Here is a 13,275-nt window from a genome sequence, read left to right on the forward strand (position 1 = left end):
CCAGTAATAGAGAGCACTAAGATAGGAAGTTTATCAGAAGGCTCTGATTCAAGAGATTCCTATTTTCTAATCCTCGTGACCCAAAGCCCCGAGAGCTCTCCAAATATTTAATTATACCAGTGGCAGTTTTCTGAACAGAGTTGTCTCAAATTTGAGTATAGCATTAGGTATGTGGAGTGATTTTTGAGAGCCCTGTTTATTATAGAAGAAAAAAAAGTCATCACTTCAAACTTACCTGGAAAGCATTTTAAAGAAGCATTAGTTATCTGAGTCATGCTAAAAGCCATTTAAAAAATTTAAGTAGCCAAAAGAAATTATTTTTAACTTAATGCTGGTAGAGCAGGTGTATTGCTTAGGGAAAATTATGAAAACTTTATGTGCTCTTTGGGGTCCAGCAGGCAATTTGGCTGGGGTCCTGGACCTCCGGCTGGGGGTGTGTTGTAGAGAGACTTGGGCCCAGCATGAAGATCCTGTACTGAGTTTAGATGCTCAGGTACCATCAGAGAAAATTTGTTTTAAAAGGGTCTGTTACAAGTGGACAAGCCTGTACTTTGATTTTATATTTTCATTTTAATTGTAATAAGACAAATGGCAGCACACTGAGCCTCATCTAAAAGGTTTCTCTCTTTCCTTTCTCACTAACAGCAGCAGGGTGGGCATTATTCAGATGTTAGCGGGGCTGTCTCTGCCCTCTGCCTGAAGGCAGGCTCTTTCAACTGTCTGAATAGTCCCGGGCCCCAGACCTGGCATCTCACACCATGGGACAGATGACAGCGTGGTCGTCTGTGAAAGCGAGGTGGCGGTATTCTGACCCCTCCTCTTTCTCTGCTAGGGCCAAAATGGTAGTCCAGAGAGACCTGCAGGCACAACTCTCTTCTTTGGGACACCAAGGGGGCAGTTTTCACTTTATTCTTTCATAAAGACATAAAAGCAAGCAGGCCTGATTTCTAGCCAGGGAAGCACGAAGGCCAGGAATGTGCAGACTTCACGTGCTCTGCTCCCTGACGGCGGATGTGCGGGCCATATTTTGGAAGGGTCACAGAGGTCTTGGTGTGCCTTGTGACAGTCAGTCTTAGCTGTGAGGATAAAAAGCTGTAGTTGCTCCTGGGTCTCAGGATCCATCAAGGGGATTTGTTTGAGAGTCACCCTGAACACGGGCTGAATCAGGAGCCTAGAGAGGATTTCGGCCATTGATTGAGTCAAGGGGTGTGTGTGTGTGTGTGTGTGTGTGTGTGTGTGTGTGTGTGTTTAAAGAAAAAGACATTTTCACGGGTACTTCTTAAAGATGGTAAGCAGACTCTATACAGGACAATAGGATTTTACAGTTGGAGTGAGAGATTAGGTTCTACTCTGAGTATAGCTCAGGATACAAGAAGCGGGGCAGGGGGTGGTCAGGGGGTAGAACATTACTAAGAGGAAACATCAGGTGTAAGGGGGGATTGGGCCAAACTGACCTAACAGGATTCTTGCTGAAGACAAGGTTGATCAGATATCACCTGGGGGATGTGGCAGGATGAGAAACCAGAGCCTATGTCAAAGTGGTCAGATATGGAGGGTGGGAGGTTCTGTTGTTCCATGAACTTAGTAGGGTTCTTACTAAAACTGCATTTCATAAGGAAGGGCACAGATGGACCTAGGAAAAGATTCAGAAGTCTAAGTAAATTTGGTCAACAAACAATCCTTATCCTTATAAGCATGTATGTGTGTGTTTGTGTATGTGTATGTGCACATTTGTGTGTGTGTATCTCTGTGTGTATGCATCTCTGTATGTTTGTGTCCCTGTGTGTATGTGCCTCTGTGTGTGTGTGTGTGTGTGTGTGTGTGTGTGTGTGGTGATGGGTTGGTGAGTAAGAAACTCATAGGGAGAAGAGTCATTCAGCTGATCTCCAGGGGGAGGAGCTGTAGCTATACACTACATTTTTAGGACTAAATGAACAGTGATGGGTCTGTAGTCATAAAAAGACAAATTTAGGAAAGGACTGATTTTAGGAAGAATATACAATAATGCCTGCATTAAGTCTTTGTAGAGTTTTTGTCCTTGAATGATGTCTTTTCAAGCTATCACTTCTTAAGTGATGTTCCTCTTCAGAACTCCCATTCCCTTCTTTCCTATTTTAATTGTGTTTCTTATCACATTTCACCTTGGTAATTGATGTATGTGTACAAATCTTCCTAATTCAATTTTAACTTCCTTGGGGCAGGGGTCAATGCCTTGAGCGCCTTATTCTCCTCTCATATACTAAGTAAATATTTGCAGATTGAATGTATTTTCAACAACTTCTTTCTGAATTTTGTTGACATTGTCAGTGAAACTTGTAATTAGTAAAGAGTAAACCTTTCAGTATTCTAAGTGGTTAATAATCATATAATTAAAATTATAACATGATGAATGGTAAACATCTTGAGTTTCCAAGACTTTTGATATATCCGTGTTATCATCGGCAGTATAAATACACATGATTTTAGTATACTAATACTCATCTCACCTCCATCTCAAATGTTTTTGCTGGTAAAATACTGTTCATAATACCTGCTTCATCTGACGGGGCTGTGATGATGACAATTTTCAAAGCCCTTTGGAAAGTAAATTTTGTTACAAAAAGATAAGATTGTCAATCACAAGGTGTTTGAGATCCTATGGTTGTTATAATAAGAGAGAAAAAGAAAAACACACATGCACATTTATCTATAAAGGCTTCAAAAGGCATATGAGAATAATAGTACATGTTTTTAAGTACTTTATTCCTTGTTTTCATTAAATACTTTTTTTAAAAGGTCTTTGAGACTAATAATGATAATGATGAAGATGATGATACTAATAATAATGATAGCTTCTGCAGCATTTTATAATTTATAAAATTATAATATTTTGGTGTTATCTTGGATTTAACAGTTTATTAGGGGAGAGGACCTGCTCTTTATAACCCAAAGTTACTGTTAAAATAAAATGAGTCAAAACCAACCGTGAAGTCATTTTAATGCAAATGGACTTAACATTACACCAAATGTTCTGAAATACATGTACTGATTTTCACAAAACATCTGGAAATTTAAAAAAAAATGCAAGTAAAGTATTTGAGGAAAGAAAGCATTCCATACATTCCCACAAGATGACAATATTACTATAGTACGTTAGTGTTTCTTGGCTGAGCCTTCTGCTTATGATAGTGGGAAGGCAGCTGGGTAGAGAGCAGTTCTGCGTGTGTCTCACCCATTCCCTCCTCTCTTCCCACACTTTGCACGCCCACCATTCTGATTGCTAGGTGTTGGAATCTGCTCTCCTGGAGGTCTCCCAGACCTTCTGCAAGTGTTAGCACTGAGGGTTTTACTTAGCAGATTGACAAGGAGTTGGCCTTCCACATGACAAAGGGTTTACCAATATTGATTATCACATTGCCAAACAATAGAAGTCATTTAAGGGGAGATGTTTTTGCTGATTTTATGGTTATTGCATATTTTTTCTCAAATGTCTATGTGTTATTATTTTGTGCTTTAATTAGTGCCTAGATAATCCTAAATTGACTGTATTAGTATTCAAGAGCATATTAAACTTTCACACTGCCTAATGAATGCAGGCAGCACTGGGAATCCAGAACATTTACTATCCCTTGCACGCCCAACTTCAGTAGTTCCCAGGTGTGCCTTTTCTGTGCCATAAAATAAGGTCCAGATCAGAATATAATGGGCACCCTCATTACAGTACTTACCATACAGTATTCCAATTTTGGTTACATGACTCCCTCCCCCAGTGGATTGTGAGCTTCTTGCGGATAGGGTTGTATCTTGGTTACACTTGTTCTTTCAGGGAAAGGTATCTAATATACAGTAGGAAAGCAATAAGCAAATGTGCAAACATAAAAGGATGTGTTTGGTGGAGAGTCATTTAAAATTCCATAGATTTTGATAATTCATACTGCATTGTGAAGTCTTATTTATTTGAATGCCATTAATTTGAAAGTTAGATGTAATAAAATGTTTTATGTTAAAACCACTCCTCTCAAGATCATAAATACATTCTAAGGAAAATGATATTTTTTGATACTGCTAAATAGACATTATTAACCTTTATAATTTATACAGCACTTAACATAATTACATTTTAATAGAAATATTTTTAGTTGTGCCTTTTGCTAACTTAGATGGGTTAACATCTGTCTCACCTTGCCATTGGATTTAGGAAGTTTTCAATGACAGACTGAAATTCATTCTGGAAGAATCAAAGAACCACAGAAGAAAAATACCAAAGCTAAGTAGGAAAACAGTGGATCAGTGGTTTATAAAAGATGAGAACCAAATAGTATATCCCAAGTGAATGAATAAATGAATTACAGTATCTCCAAGAAGACAAAATTTACATGCATAAAATGTGAACTATTAACATCATGAAATAAGAGGCCAAGAAGCAATGTTATCTATTGGATTTCAGAGAAGAGAGACAAGGTTGTAAGGAAGAGCTCCATGAAGGAAGTGAACCCTGAACTGGACTTAAGGAAATGAATCAAAGTGAGAAAATAACTTCCTATCTGCATTGTTTCTTTATTGCGGTGGAACGCACAAACTTAGTGGCTCCGAACAGCCTACTTTTATTATTATCTGGCCCTTTCCACGGGGCAGGATCCAGGACATGCTTAACTGAATCCTCTGCTCAGGGTCTTAAAGGCTGAAAGCAAGGTGCTGACTTGGTGGCGTTCTTTCCGGGGCTTGGGGACATCTTTTATGCACACATATTGTTGCTAGAATTCAGTTCCTTGCAGCTGTAGGGTGGAGATCCCTGTTTTCTTGCTGGCTGCCAGCCAGCGTCCTCCCATATTCTTCACCTTGCCGTTCTCCTCCAACATGGCTGCTTCCTTCCTGCAAGCCACCAGCAAAAGAAGCCCCCACTTCCTCCACCCTCTTTCAAATGATCCACTTGATTCCGTCAGGCCCAATGGGAAAAATCTCCCACTGATTAGAGACCTTCATTATATTTGCAAAATCTCTTTACTTTTGCCATTTATCATAACAGAATCACGGGAGTGAGAGCTTTGCACTTTTGCCATGCTCTGTTGACCACAAGCTAATTACAGCTCCTGCCCACACTCAGGGGGATTGTACAAGGATGTAGGTCACGAGGGGTCACCCTACATTCCTGTCTACCACACTGTCTTCTTCTGTAAATGACTCTTATTTGAACATGTTTCAAAAGTGAGGTGTGATGGTTTTTTGTTTTTTGTTTTTTAAGATTTAAAAAGACTGGGCCCTGGGTGTCACATGCCAGGCTAAGCAAAAGAACTTCTTGAACTTGGAGCTTATACTTAGTTCTACTTGGGGGACCAGCTGTACACAGTTATTAAGGGAATGGAAACCATCCTAGAGTGAGTTATAATTAGAGAAGCCCACATCATCATTTTAAAAGCAAGAGCTTCCTAACTGATCTCTTACCTGCTGGACTTTACTCTCTCACATCTGCCTTGACTTGTCAAGATGATCTTTTCAAATGCACATCCAACCCCGCCATTATCCTTCTTAAAATTCCTGTCCTGGCTACTAGATGGAACCAAGCTCTCCAGCCTCCTAGGAAGGGGCTGCCATGTTGTTCAGCTTCATGTCCCACCCAGCACCAGCTCCATGTGCCCTTCATGCACACTCAGCTGGGGCAGTAGCAGAAGAAGCTCAGAGAGGGGGATGGATTTGAAAGGCATTGAGCTGGTAGAATTACCTGGATGTGTGGGGGTGAGGATGAGTAGCTCCATGCATGCGAAGAGGAGTGCATGTGCAGTAGCAAATGTAGGAGAGAAGAAGAGTTAGTTTGAGGTCACCCTATAACATCACCACACACCAACGACTTGTTGCAGGCATGACCCTCTACTGGGTACTGTTAGATCTGTAAAGAAGTGCCAAGCATGACCTCTGCAGAGAGGAGAATCCATGTGGCATTAGGAAATTATGGATTCACAAGAGAAGAGGGACAACAGAAGGATTCCCACCAGTGGTGGATTACAGAAGTGGAATAGTAAAGATGTTAGTTCACAGCTGAATGCAGTTTTCTGCATTCCACCAAGAACCCAGTAAAAGCAATGACAGATAAAACATTGCTTTTCATTGTTTTTGAGGCTTAAATGTGTAAACAGTGGATGACATCATTAGGACCTAATTTGGGGCAGCTTAAAGAACATATCAGGAAGAGAGGTTTCAAAGTTGTGCTGGTTATTTCAAATTAACTTTGTCTTTTCAAGTGTCTTTCGTCACTTGACCTTACACAATCTGGTTATGAATCTTGAAGTTCTTTTGTGCTTGTTTTGGACTGTATGAAAGTACCTAAGTTTTTCTTCTGCTGCTTTCTATTTCTTCTGAGGGATTTGGCCCCAAAATGTGCTTTCCTGTCCTGGTCTGCCTTCCTGATATGAGGCACATTCTAGGGAGAATGCACAGAATGGGATGCTTGTTTTCTTCTTAACAGAAGATAGATTCTAATCTCCACTTGTCTTTTCTCCTCTGTAACAAGTGGAATCCACCCTACCAATGCCACGTCCATTTCCAGCTCATCTGATTCTTGTGTTCCTCCCGTGGTTGTTTGAATGCTGTCATTGCTTTGGGCCTGCAGGCTAGTGCCAGTGCTGCTGTGGCAGCAGCCTGTGGAGGGCACACAGCTGCTTGCTGTGACTGGGTGTGACTCCCTGCTGGTGCCAACACTGCTTCCCATGAAGTATGCCCTGCTGGCATGACTCCTCACCAGGGGGTGCCTCTGCCGGTTGCTGTTGCCCTAACTGCATGGGAAATGCATTCTAACTGGGCACACAAGGAACTTGCTGAAAGTCATTTGTACCCCCTTGATTAACTGCTGACGTTCTAGCCCCTCCTTCAAAGCCTCTTCACTTTGGGATCATACCTTTTGGTAGGGAGTTGATAAAGCCCTCACAAAGGGCCAATAGGTGGAAGGAGGCACTGGTCCTGCTGTGCTGCTATACCTTCCCTGGTGAAGCCTGAAAACATAGCACTTCTTCCAGGAACTTGGCTATCTCATGAACTGGACAATAATGTGTCAGGATTTCTCCTCCTCCTCCCTGGAGAACAGGATCCAAGTCCTTTCAGTAGAGGTTATTGGGAGGCTAGTTGTAGGCATACTCTTTGAGTCTAATTTTCTTGGACCTGAAAGTGTCATGGAGGTAGGTGAAAAGCCTCTTAAGTAAGCTTTCATGAGTTCAGGTCTTCCTTTTAGTGACAGGTTATCTGCTCATGTCCTCCAGAAATGGTCCTTTCTCATGGTGGGATCTGTCTTCCTCCTACAATGTCCCAAGTTCTTGGGACCCTGGCACATCCAGTCCTGATCTCTGTGTTAGTGACACTGTGGTAACAATCCGCCAACCCAACACACACACACACACACACCCCAAATCTCAGTAGTTTCACACAATGGAGTTGTATTTGTCACTTGCACAGTCTCCATCTTGGGGCTATAGCATCTGAAACACAGGTCTTCTGTATTAATTTCCTAAGACTCTCAAACAAGATACCATAAGCCAGATGGGTTTAAAAAATAGAAATATAGGGGCACCTGGGAGGATCAGTGGGTTAAAGCCTCTGCCTTCAGCTCAGGTCATGATCCCAGGGTCCTGGGATCGAGCCCCACATCAGGCTCTCTGCTCAGAGGGAAGCCTGCCTCCCCCTCTCTCTATGCCTGCCTCTCTGCCTACTGGTAATCTCTGTCTGTCAAATAAATAAATTTTAAAAAATCTTAAAAAAAATTGAAATATATTCTCTCACAGTTTGGGAGACCAAAAGTCTAAAATCAAAGTGTCAGGGCCATGTTCTGAAGGTTCTAGAGGAGAATGCTTCCTTGCTTCTTTCTAGCTTCTGGTAGTTGCCATCAGTCCTTGGAATCGTTGGTTTATAGATGCATCATTTCTATCTCTGCCTCTACCTTCACATGGCCATCTTCCCCATGTCTCCGTGTCTCAATTTCCTTCTTTTCATAAGAACAGCAGTCCTTAGATTATGGCCCACCCTAATCAGTATGACCTCATATTAAGTTGATTATATCTCCAAAGATCTTATTTCCAAATAAGGTCACACTCACAGGTATCAGATGTTAGGACTTGAACATGTTTTATAAAAGGGAATGCAATTCAACCCATAACACTGCAGAGTTGTGGCTGACACAGAAGACATCCCATGGCTTTTAACAATCTCATCTCAGAAGTGATATATTCTAGTTTTGTTCACAGCCCACTAGCCACAGCATGACTCCAACATAACTGCAAGGGAAGATGGTAAATTCAGGGAAGCACATGGGTATTTAGTGAGAATTACTGTCTCAGTCACATCCTTGACCAGCTCATTTATTCTGATCCCAGAAGGCTCTGGAGCACATGAGACTGGATATTTCTGTGTACTGTGAAATATCTGTCAAGGAACACCATATGATCCTGCAAAGCATATTGAAGAAATAGACTTGGAAAACTGAGCAAAGGAAAGAAAGGAAACAGTTTATATAATCTGCAAAACTATCCCATATTTGTTTGGTTCTTTGGTTCATCTTAATCCAGAGAATACAAAATCATGAGCAACAGGTTGGATCTAGTCCATAGATACTATATGTGTGAACTACACAATGTTTAAGAAATGTAAACAAAGATCTAGATATCTTTCCATAAATGATTGGAAGATACGACAGCATCTGGGCCCATGTTTCCACAGAAAAGCAGTAATAAGGAAAACCCTGCTCATTTTATACAATTCCATCTTTGCAGTTAACTCTGCTCCCCACCATTCCCTCTGGTATTGCCCACATTGGGGCTCAGTATCAGCTCTTATTTGTCTTTGTGCTTTTACCATTGTTTTCATGTAAGAGAGATCCCCCTCCCCTTATATTTGCTTCTTTTTGCCCACTTGATTTATCTGATTGACCACTTCAGGCATTTGTGTTTGTGACTTCAATGTTAAGTATTACATAAATTTTCATATATTTTATCACATTGGGGTGCTTTTAATGGGTTAAGCAACACCCAAAAGCTTGAACTGTACTTGAATTCATGACTTGGAGGCTGATTCCTGCTTTAGCCATCTGCAGAGGAAACACTCCACCTATGTTTCCTTCACTCTCTCCACTACTGTGGTAACACAACACTCTGACACTGACCTGTGAGTTTTCCACACCAAGCAATTCTGAGACACTGGATCTTTTATAGTTCAACTCAACTCAATTCCATTCCATTCTGACACAGTCTACCTAGCGATAACATCAGATCCCACAAGTTATGGGCTCAGTCCCACAAGACTGTCCCATTGGACACACCTCAGATGCCAGTCACAAATCCAGATTGTCACCTGTGCTTCTGATCAGTGGGCTGTGAATCAAAGAGATTCCTAACCACCTCTTCCTCAGGTTTAATTTGTTAGAGTGGCTCACAGACAGCAGTTTACTAGATTGCAAATTTTTTTTTTTTAATAAAAGGATATAATTTTGGAACAGCCAGACAGAAAGATGCACAGGGCAAGGTATGGGATGGAGCACAGAGTTTTCATGCTCTTTGTCAGCATGCCATGCTCCCCAAATCTTTACATGTTTACCAACTGCAAGTTCTCTGAACCCCACAGTTGAGGAATTTTTATGGAGGCTTCATTATATAGGCATAGTTGATTAAATCATAGGCCTTCAGTGATTGACTCAATCTCCAGACTTCTCCCCAGAGGTTAGGAAGAGGGGCTGAAAGTTCTAACCCTCTAATCATATGGTTGGTTCCCTTGACAACAAGCCTCCATCCTTAGGTTACCTAGGAGTTTTCAAAAAATTACCTTAGTAACATAAATGCAGTTGTAAAGAGAGGATCTTTTTATGAATAGCAAGACACCCATTCTACCTTTATGTCTCTGAAACACTTCGGGAACTAAGGACAAAAGATCAACTACAGTAACAAAAGATGCCCCTATGGCTTCTATATAGGAAATCACAAGAGTTTTAGGAGCTGTGTGTCTGTTTGATTTGTTTGATCAAATCTGACTTGAGACCAAATATGCATTCCTTACTATAAATCAGAGTATCACACCATCTGAAATAATTGTGACTTAAGATGAATGGTTGACAAAAGCCTGGAAATACCTGTGATGGGGATAGGTGTATAAATGTTTGCAGTGAAATACTTGCAATTGGGATGGCTGCATAAATTTGGGTCTAATTAACATAATGCATGTTGACTGAAGTAAATCCTTATTGATACAGCTTTTTCTGCCTTTTCTCCCCTTTATAGACCATTGGAACGATCCAGTGAGGATGTGGATATAATCTTCACAAGGCTGAAAGAAGTTAAAGCTTTTGAGAAATTTCACCCAAATCTCCTTCATCAGATTTGTTTATGTGGTTATTATGAGAATCTGGAAAAAGGAATAACATGTAAGAAATGCAGCTCCAGGGGTGTATTTTCGTGTATGGCTTGTGATCATTTGTAGTTATCCCATGGGGATAGATAGTACATGGAGTATTTATGTGCCCAATGTTTGAGCTTCAACCTAAAGTATTAGGTTGACATTTCCCTTTACTTTGTTAATTCAGTTCCCTGTAGGCTATTTCCTTGACTTTGTTCACAGCATGTAAATGTTCTTCCAGGATAGCCTGGAAGATGGAACTGGAAGGATGTACTGATTCATATATTCAGCTAAATCCTTAGAAACTCAAATAGTTATTTATTTATTTTTTTCAAATAGTTATTTTCTTTACCCCAAGGAATATGTGAATTTGTAGGATATTAAATAAAGATAAAGGACTCTTAAGGAATGTTAATAGTAATGTCTTGAATTAGCCTGAGTGGTATTTATTTCAGGTGGGAATAAGGGGCAGGGAAAGAAAACAAGAGGGTGGCAGCTGCATTACCAAAAAAATTATTTTCTTATTAAAAAATAATGCTTTTCCATCTGTTGGGAAGCTTTTATGATGCAGTAACAGAAAGCTCCCATCTCACTGGCTCGGATATCTATTACTTCTAAAAGGAGGGGAAAATCTATTACTCATTCAAGAAGTCTTGAGATAGAATGGCTTCAGACTTCTTAATTAAATGACTTGAAGACATTACCAATGTCACATTTCTCTCCCATTTTGTTTTTGTATATGTTTTGCTGTGCATCCTCAGGTGTTGGCTTTTGCTCTCAGACTTGACCCAAGTGATTCTAAGACAGCTATAGCAATTAGAGGCATTACATGTTTTGGGAGGGGAAAATTCCCACCTACCCCTCATGGTTCTTTTGACTGGACTAATAAACTGACATAAGACAGATTAATGGGAGAAAAAATATCAAATTAAATTTCATACATTATGGTGGTCTCATACTTACGGGACCTAAGAAGTGACCAAGACAGGCTGTTTATGTGCTTTTTAGATAAAGAAACAGTACGTTTGTGGAAAACCAACAAGACAAAGAAACTTAGACTTAGGTACTAAGTAGTGAAGAAATAAGCAGAGTTTGCTTATATAGCTTCTCAGTTGGGAATTCTCTATGTCTTGTGATAATGATATCTACCTCTTGGTGCAGCAAGCGTTCCTTTCGCATGGGAGACTTACTTCCTGTTTCCTAGGGGTCAGAGAGGAGGGTAAGAGTGTCCTTGCACTGGCTGTTTCTCAAGTAACTTTGATTCAAAATGATCAATATGCCACTTTGGAATATTTTGGAGTAATCTACCCTGAACCCCATCACATGACAATATAAAGCTATTCTGCTGAAGGTCTATTTCTTCTTGTATCTGTTTTCAGAAGTCTCCCAGTAGACTTCCTGTTTCATTGGCCAGAATTACATGCTTACATGCTTACAGTGACTAGTGGTCATATGGTAAAATCAGCTTATATTTGATATATTTACCTTACTGTTTCTTTTTCAGTATTTCGCCAGGGTGATATTGGAACAAACTGGTATGCTGTCCTGGCAGGGTCTTTGGATGTCAAAGTGTCTGAAACCAGCAGTCACCAGGTAAGATACTGTATTCTTTTCTTTTCTTTTTCTTTTTTTAAGTAGGATTTATAGGAAGGGGTTTGACAAGTGTTTGTTGAATTCTTTTATTAAGTTCTTCAACAAACATACATACTGCATGTCTTCCATGGTTTGAGTATGGTGACAGGTGTTGGAACATGAAGTGCAAGAACACGATGCCTGCCTTCCAGGAGCTTGCTATCTATTGGGAAATGCAAACGACTCAGTTGCAATGCAATAAATTCTGTCATATAAATTGAAATGTGAGCAGAGGGGACAGAGAATCAAGTTTTTCTAGGTTTCTCCTCAGATCCTTCCTCCATCTGGTATCCTCACTTCTCTTTGTTGTAGAAGTGGTCCCCTCGTCAGCCTTGTAGGCACTGCAGTGCTACAGGGGAAATGCGATTGATGCAGTCCCTGTAAATCTCTCTCTCTCTCTCTCTCTCTCTCTCTCACTGTTTCTCTGCCTCATCTTATCAAATGTGGAAGGGCCAATAATATATTTTCTTTCTAAAGTGTGGAACGTGCTTGCTTGATCTTCATTAGTGACCTCTGAGGAGCTTAACATCCTAGTAGATAGAACTCATTTTATCTCCTTTCCCCCGACAACATTTGTGAATATTTAAAATTGGACCTAGACTCCCCTTTCACATCTGCAGTAACCCTTGCTCATCCTTACTTCATGAGGTCCAAACGTACAGAACTTTCCTGTTTGGAGCCAAGAACCTTGAATCTCAAAAGGACAGCCCCTAATTGCCACCTTTGAGCCTGAGTAGGAAAATGGCCCAAGTTTTCTTTCTGTGTATTCAGGGTTCATATAAAAACTACAGGAAGAGAATTGGTGAACTGTAACGTCAGAAAGAATTATCAAGAGAAATTTATAAATCAGTTAGAGGGACAAATAGCCTGCAGCCAAATACCACGTTTAAGACAGTGCTTCTGAGCCTATGTAACACACTTCAAATGTGAGAAACATTTATGATGCCCTAAATTTGAGATTTTAAATATTATAGGAACATATGTGCATAGTGGAGTTATGGGCAACCAACCACCGAAAAATGGAAAAGTATCCTAAAGACTATCGGTAAAGTGGGCATTTGGAATTTGGACCATAGTTGCCAATGTTATTCCCATTGTTATGGATGGTTAGAGTCTCAGGCCAGTACCCAAGTCCTGCTTAACCCATAGATACTTTTTCTGTGGATCACTGCATAGAAAGTTCCATTAAAAAACTGCCTGGGACCTGTGCCTTTCAACCTTGTTGGGACTACCCTACTTTCCCTCTCTCACAGAGTCAGTTTTCTCCTGGAGTTCAGAGGGTCAAGGTGAGAGGTGAGTTTT

General features: G+C 40.5%; 1 protein-coding gene across 4 annotated transcripts in view; it reads left to right on the forward strand.

Annotated features, from left to right (window-relative positions):
- Nucleotides 1–13,275, forward strand: part of RAPGEF4 (Rap guanine nucleotide exchange factor 4) — a 288,137-nt gene that overhangs the window by 44,151 nt on the left and 230,711 nt on the right. For all 4 annotated transcript variants that reach the window (XM_032355961.1, XM_032355960.1, XM_032355959.1 and 1 more), the window contains 2 exons: nucleotides 10,227–10,369; nucleotides 11,846–11,934. In XM_032355961.1, the coding sequence (XP_032211852.1) occupies nucleotides 10,227–10,369; nucleotides 11,846–11,934 (232 nt within the window). The remainder of the gene's footprint in view (nucleotides 1–10,226; nucleotides 10,370–11,845; nucleotides 11,935–13,275) is intronic.

The sequence above is a fragment of the Mustela erminea genome, chromosome 8, assembly GCF_009829155.1.
Source record: "Mustela erminea isolate mMusErm1 chromosome 8, mMusErm1.Pri, whole genome shotgun sequence".
In the NCBI taxonomy this organism is placed as follows: domain Eukaryota; kingdom Metazoa; phylum Chordata; class Mammalia; order Carnivora; family Mustelidae; genus Mustela; species Mustela erminea.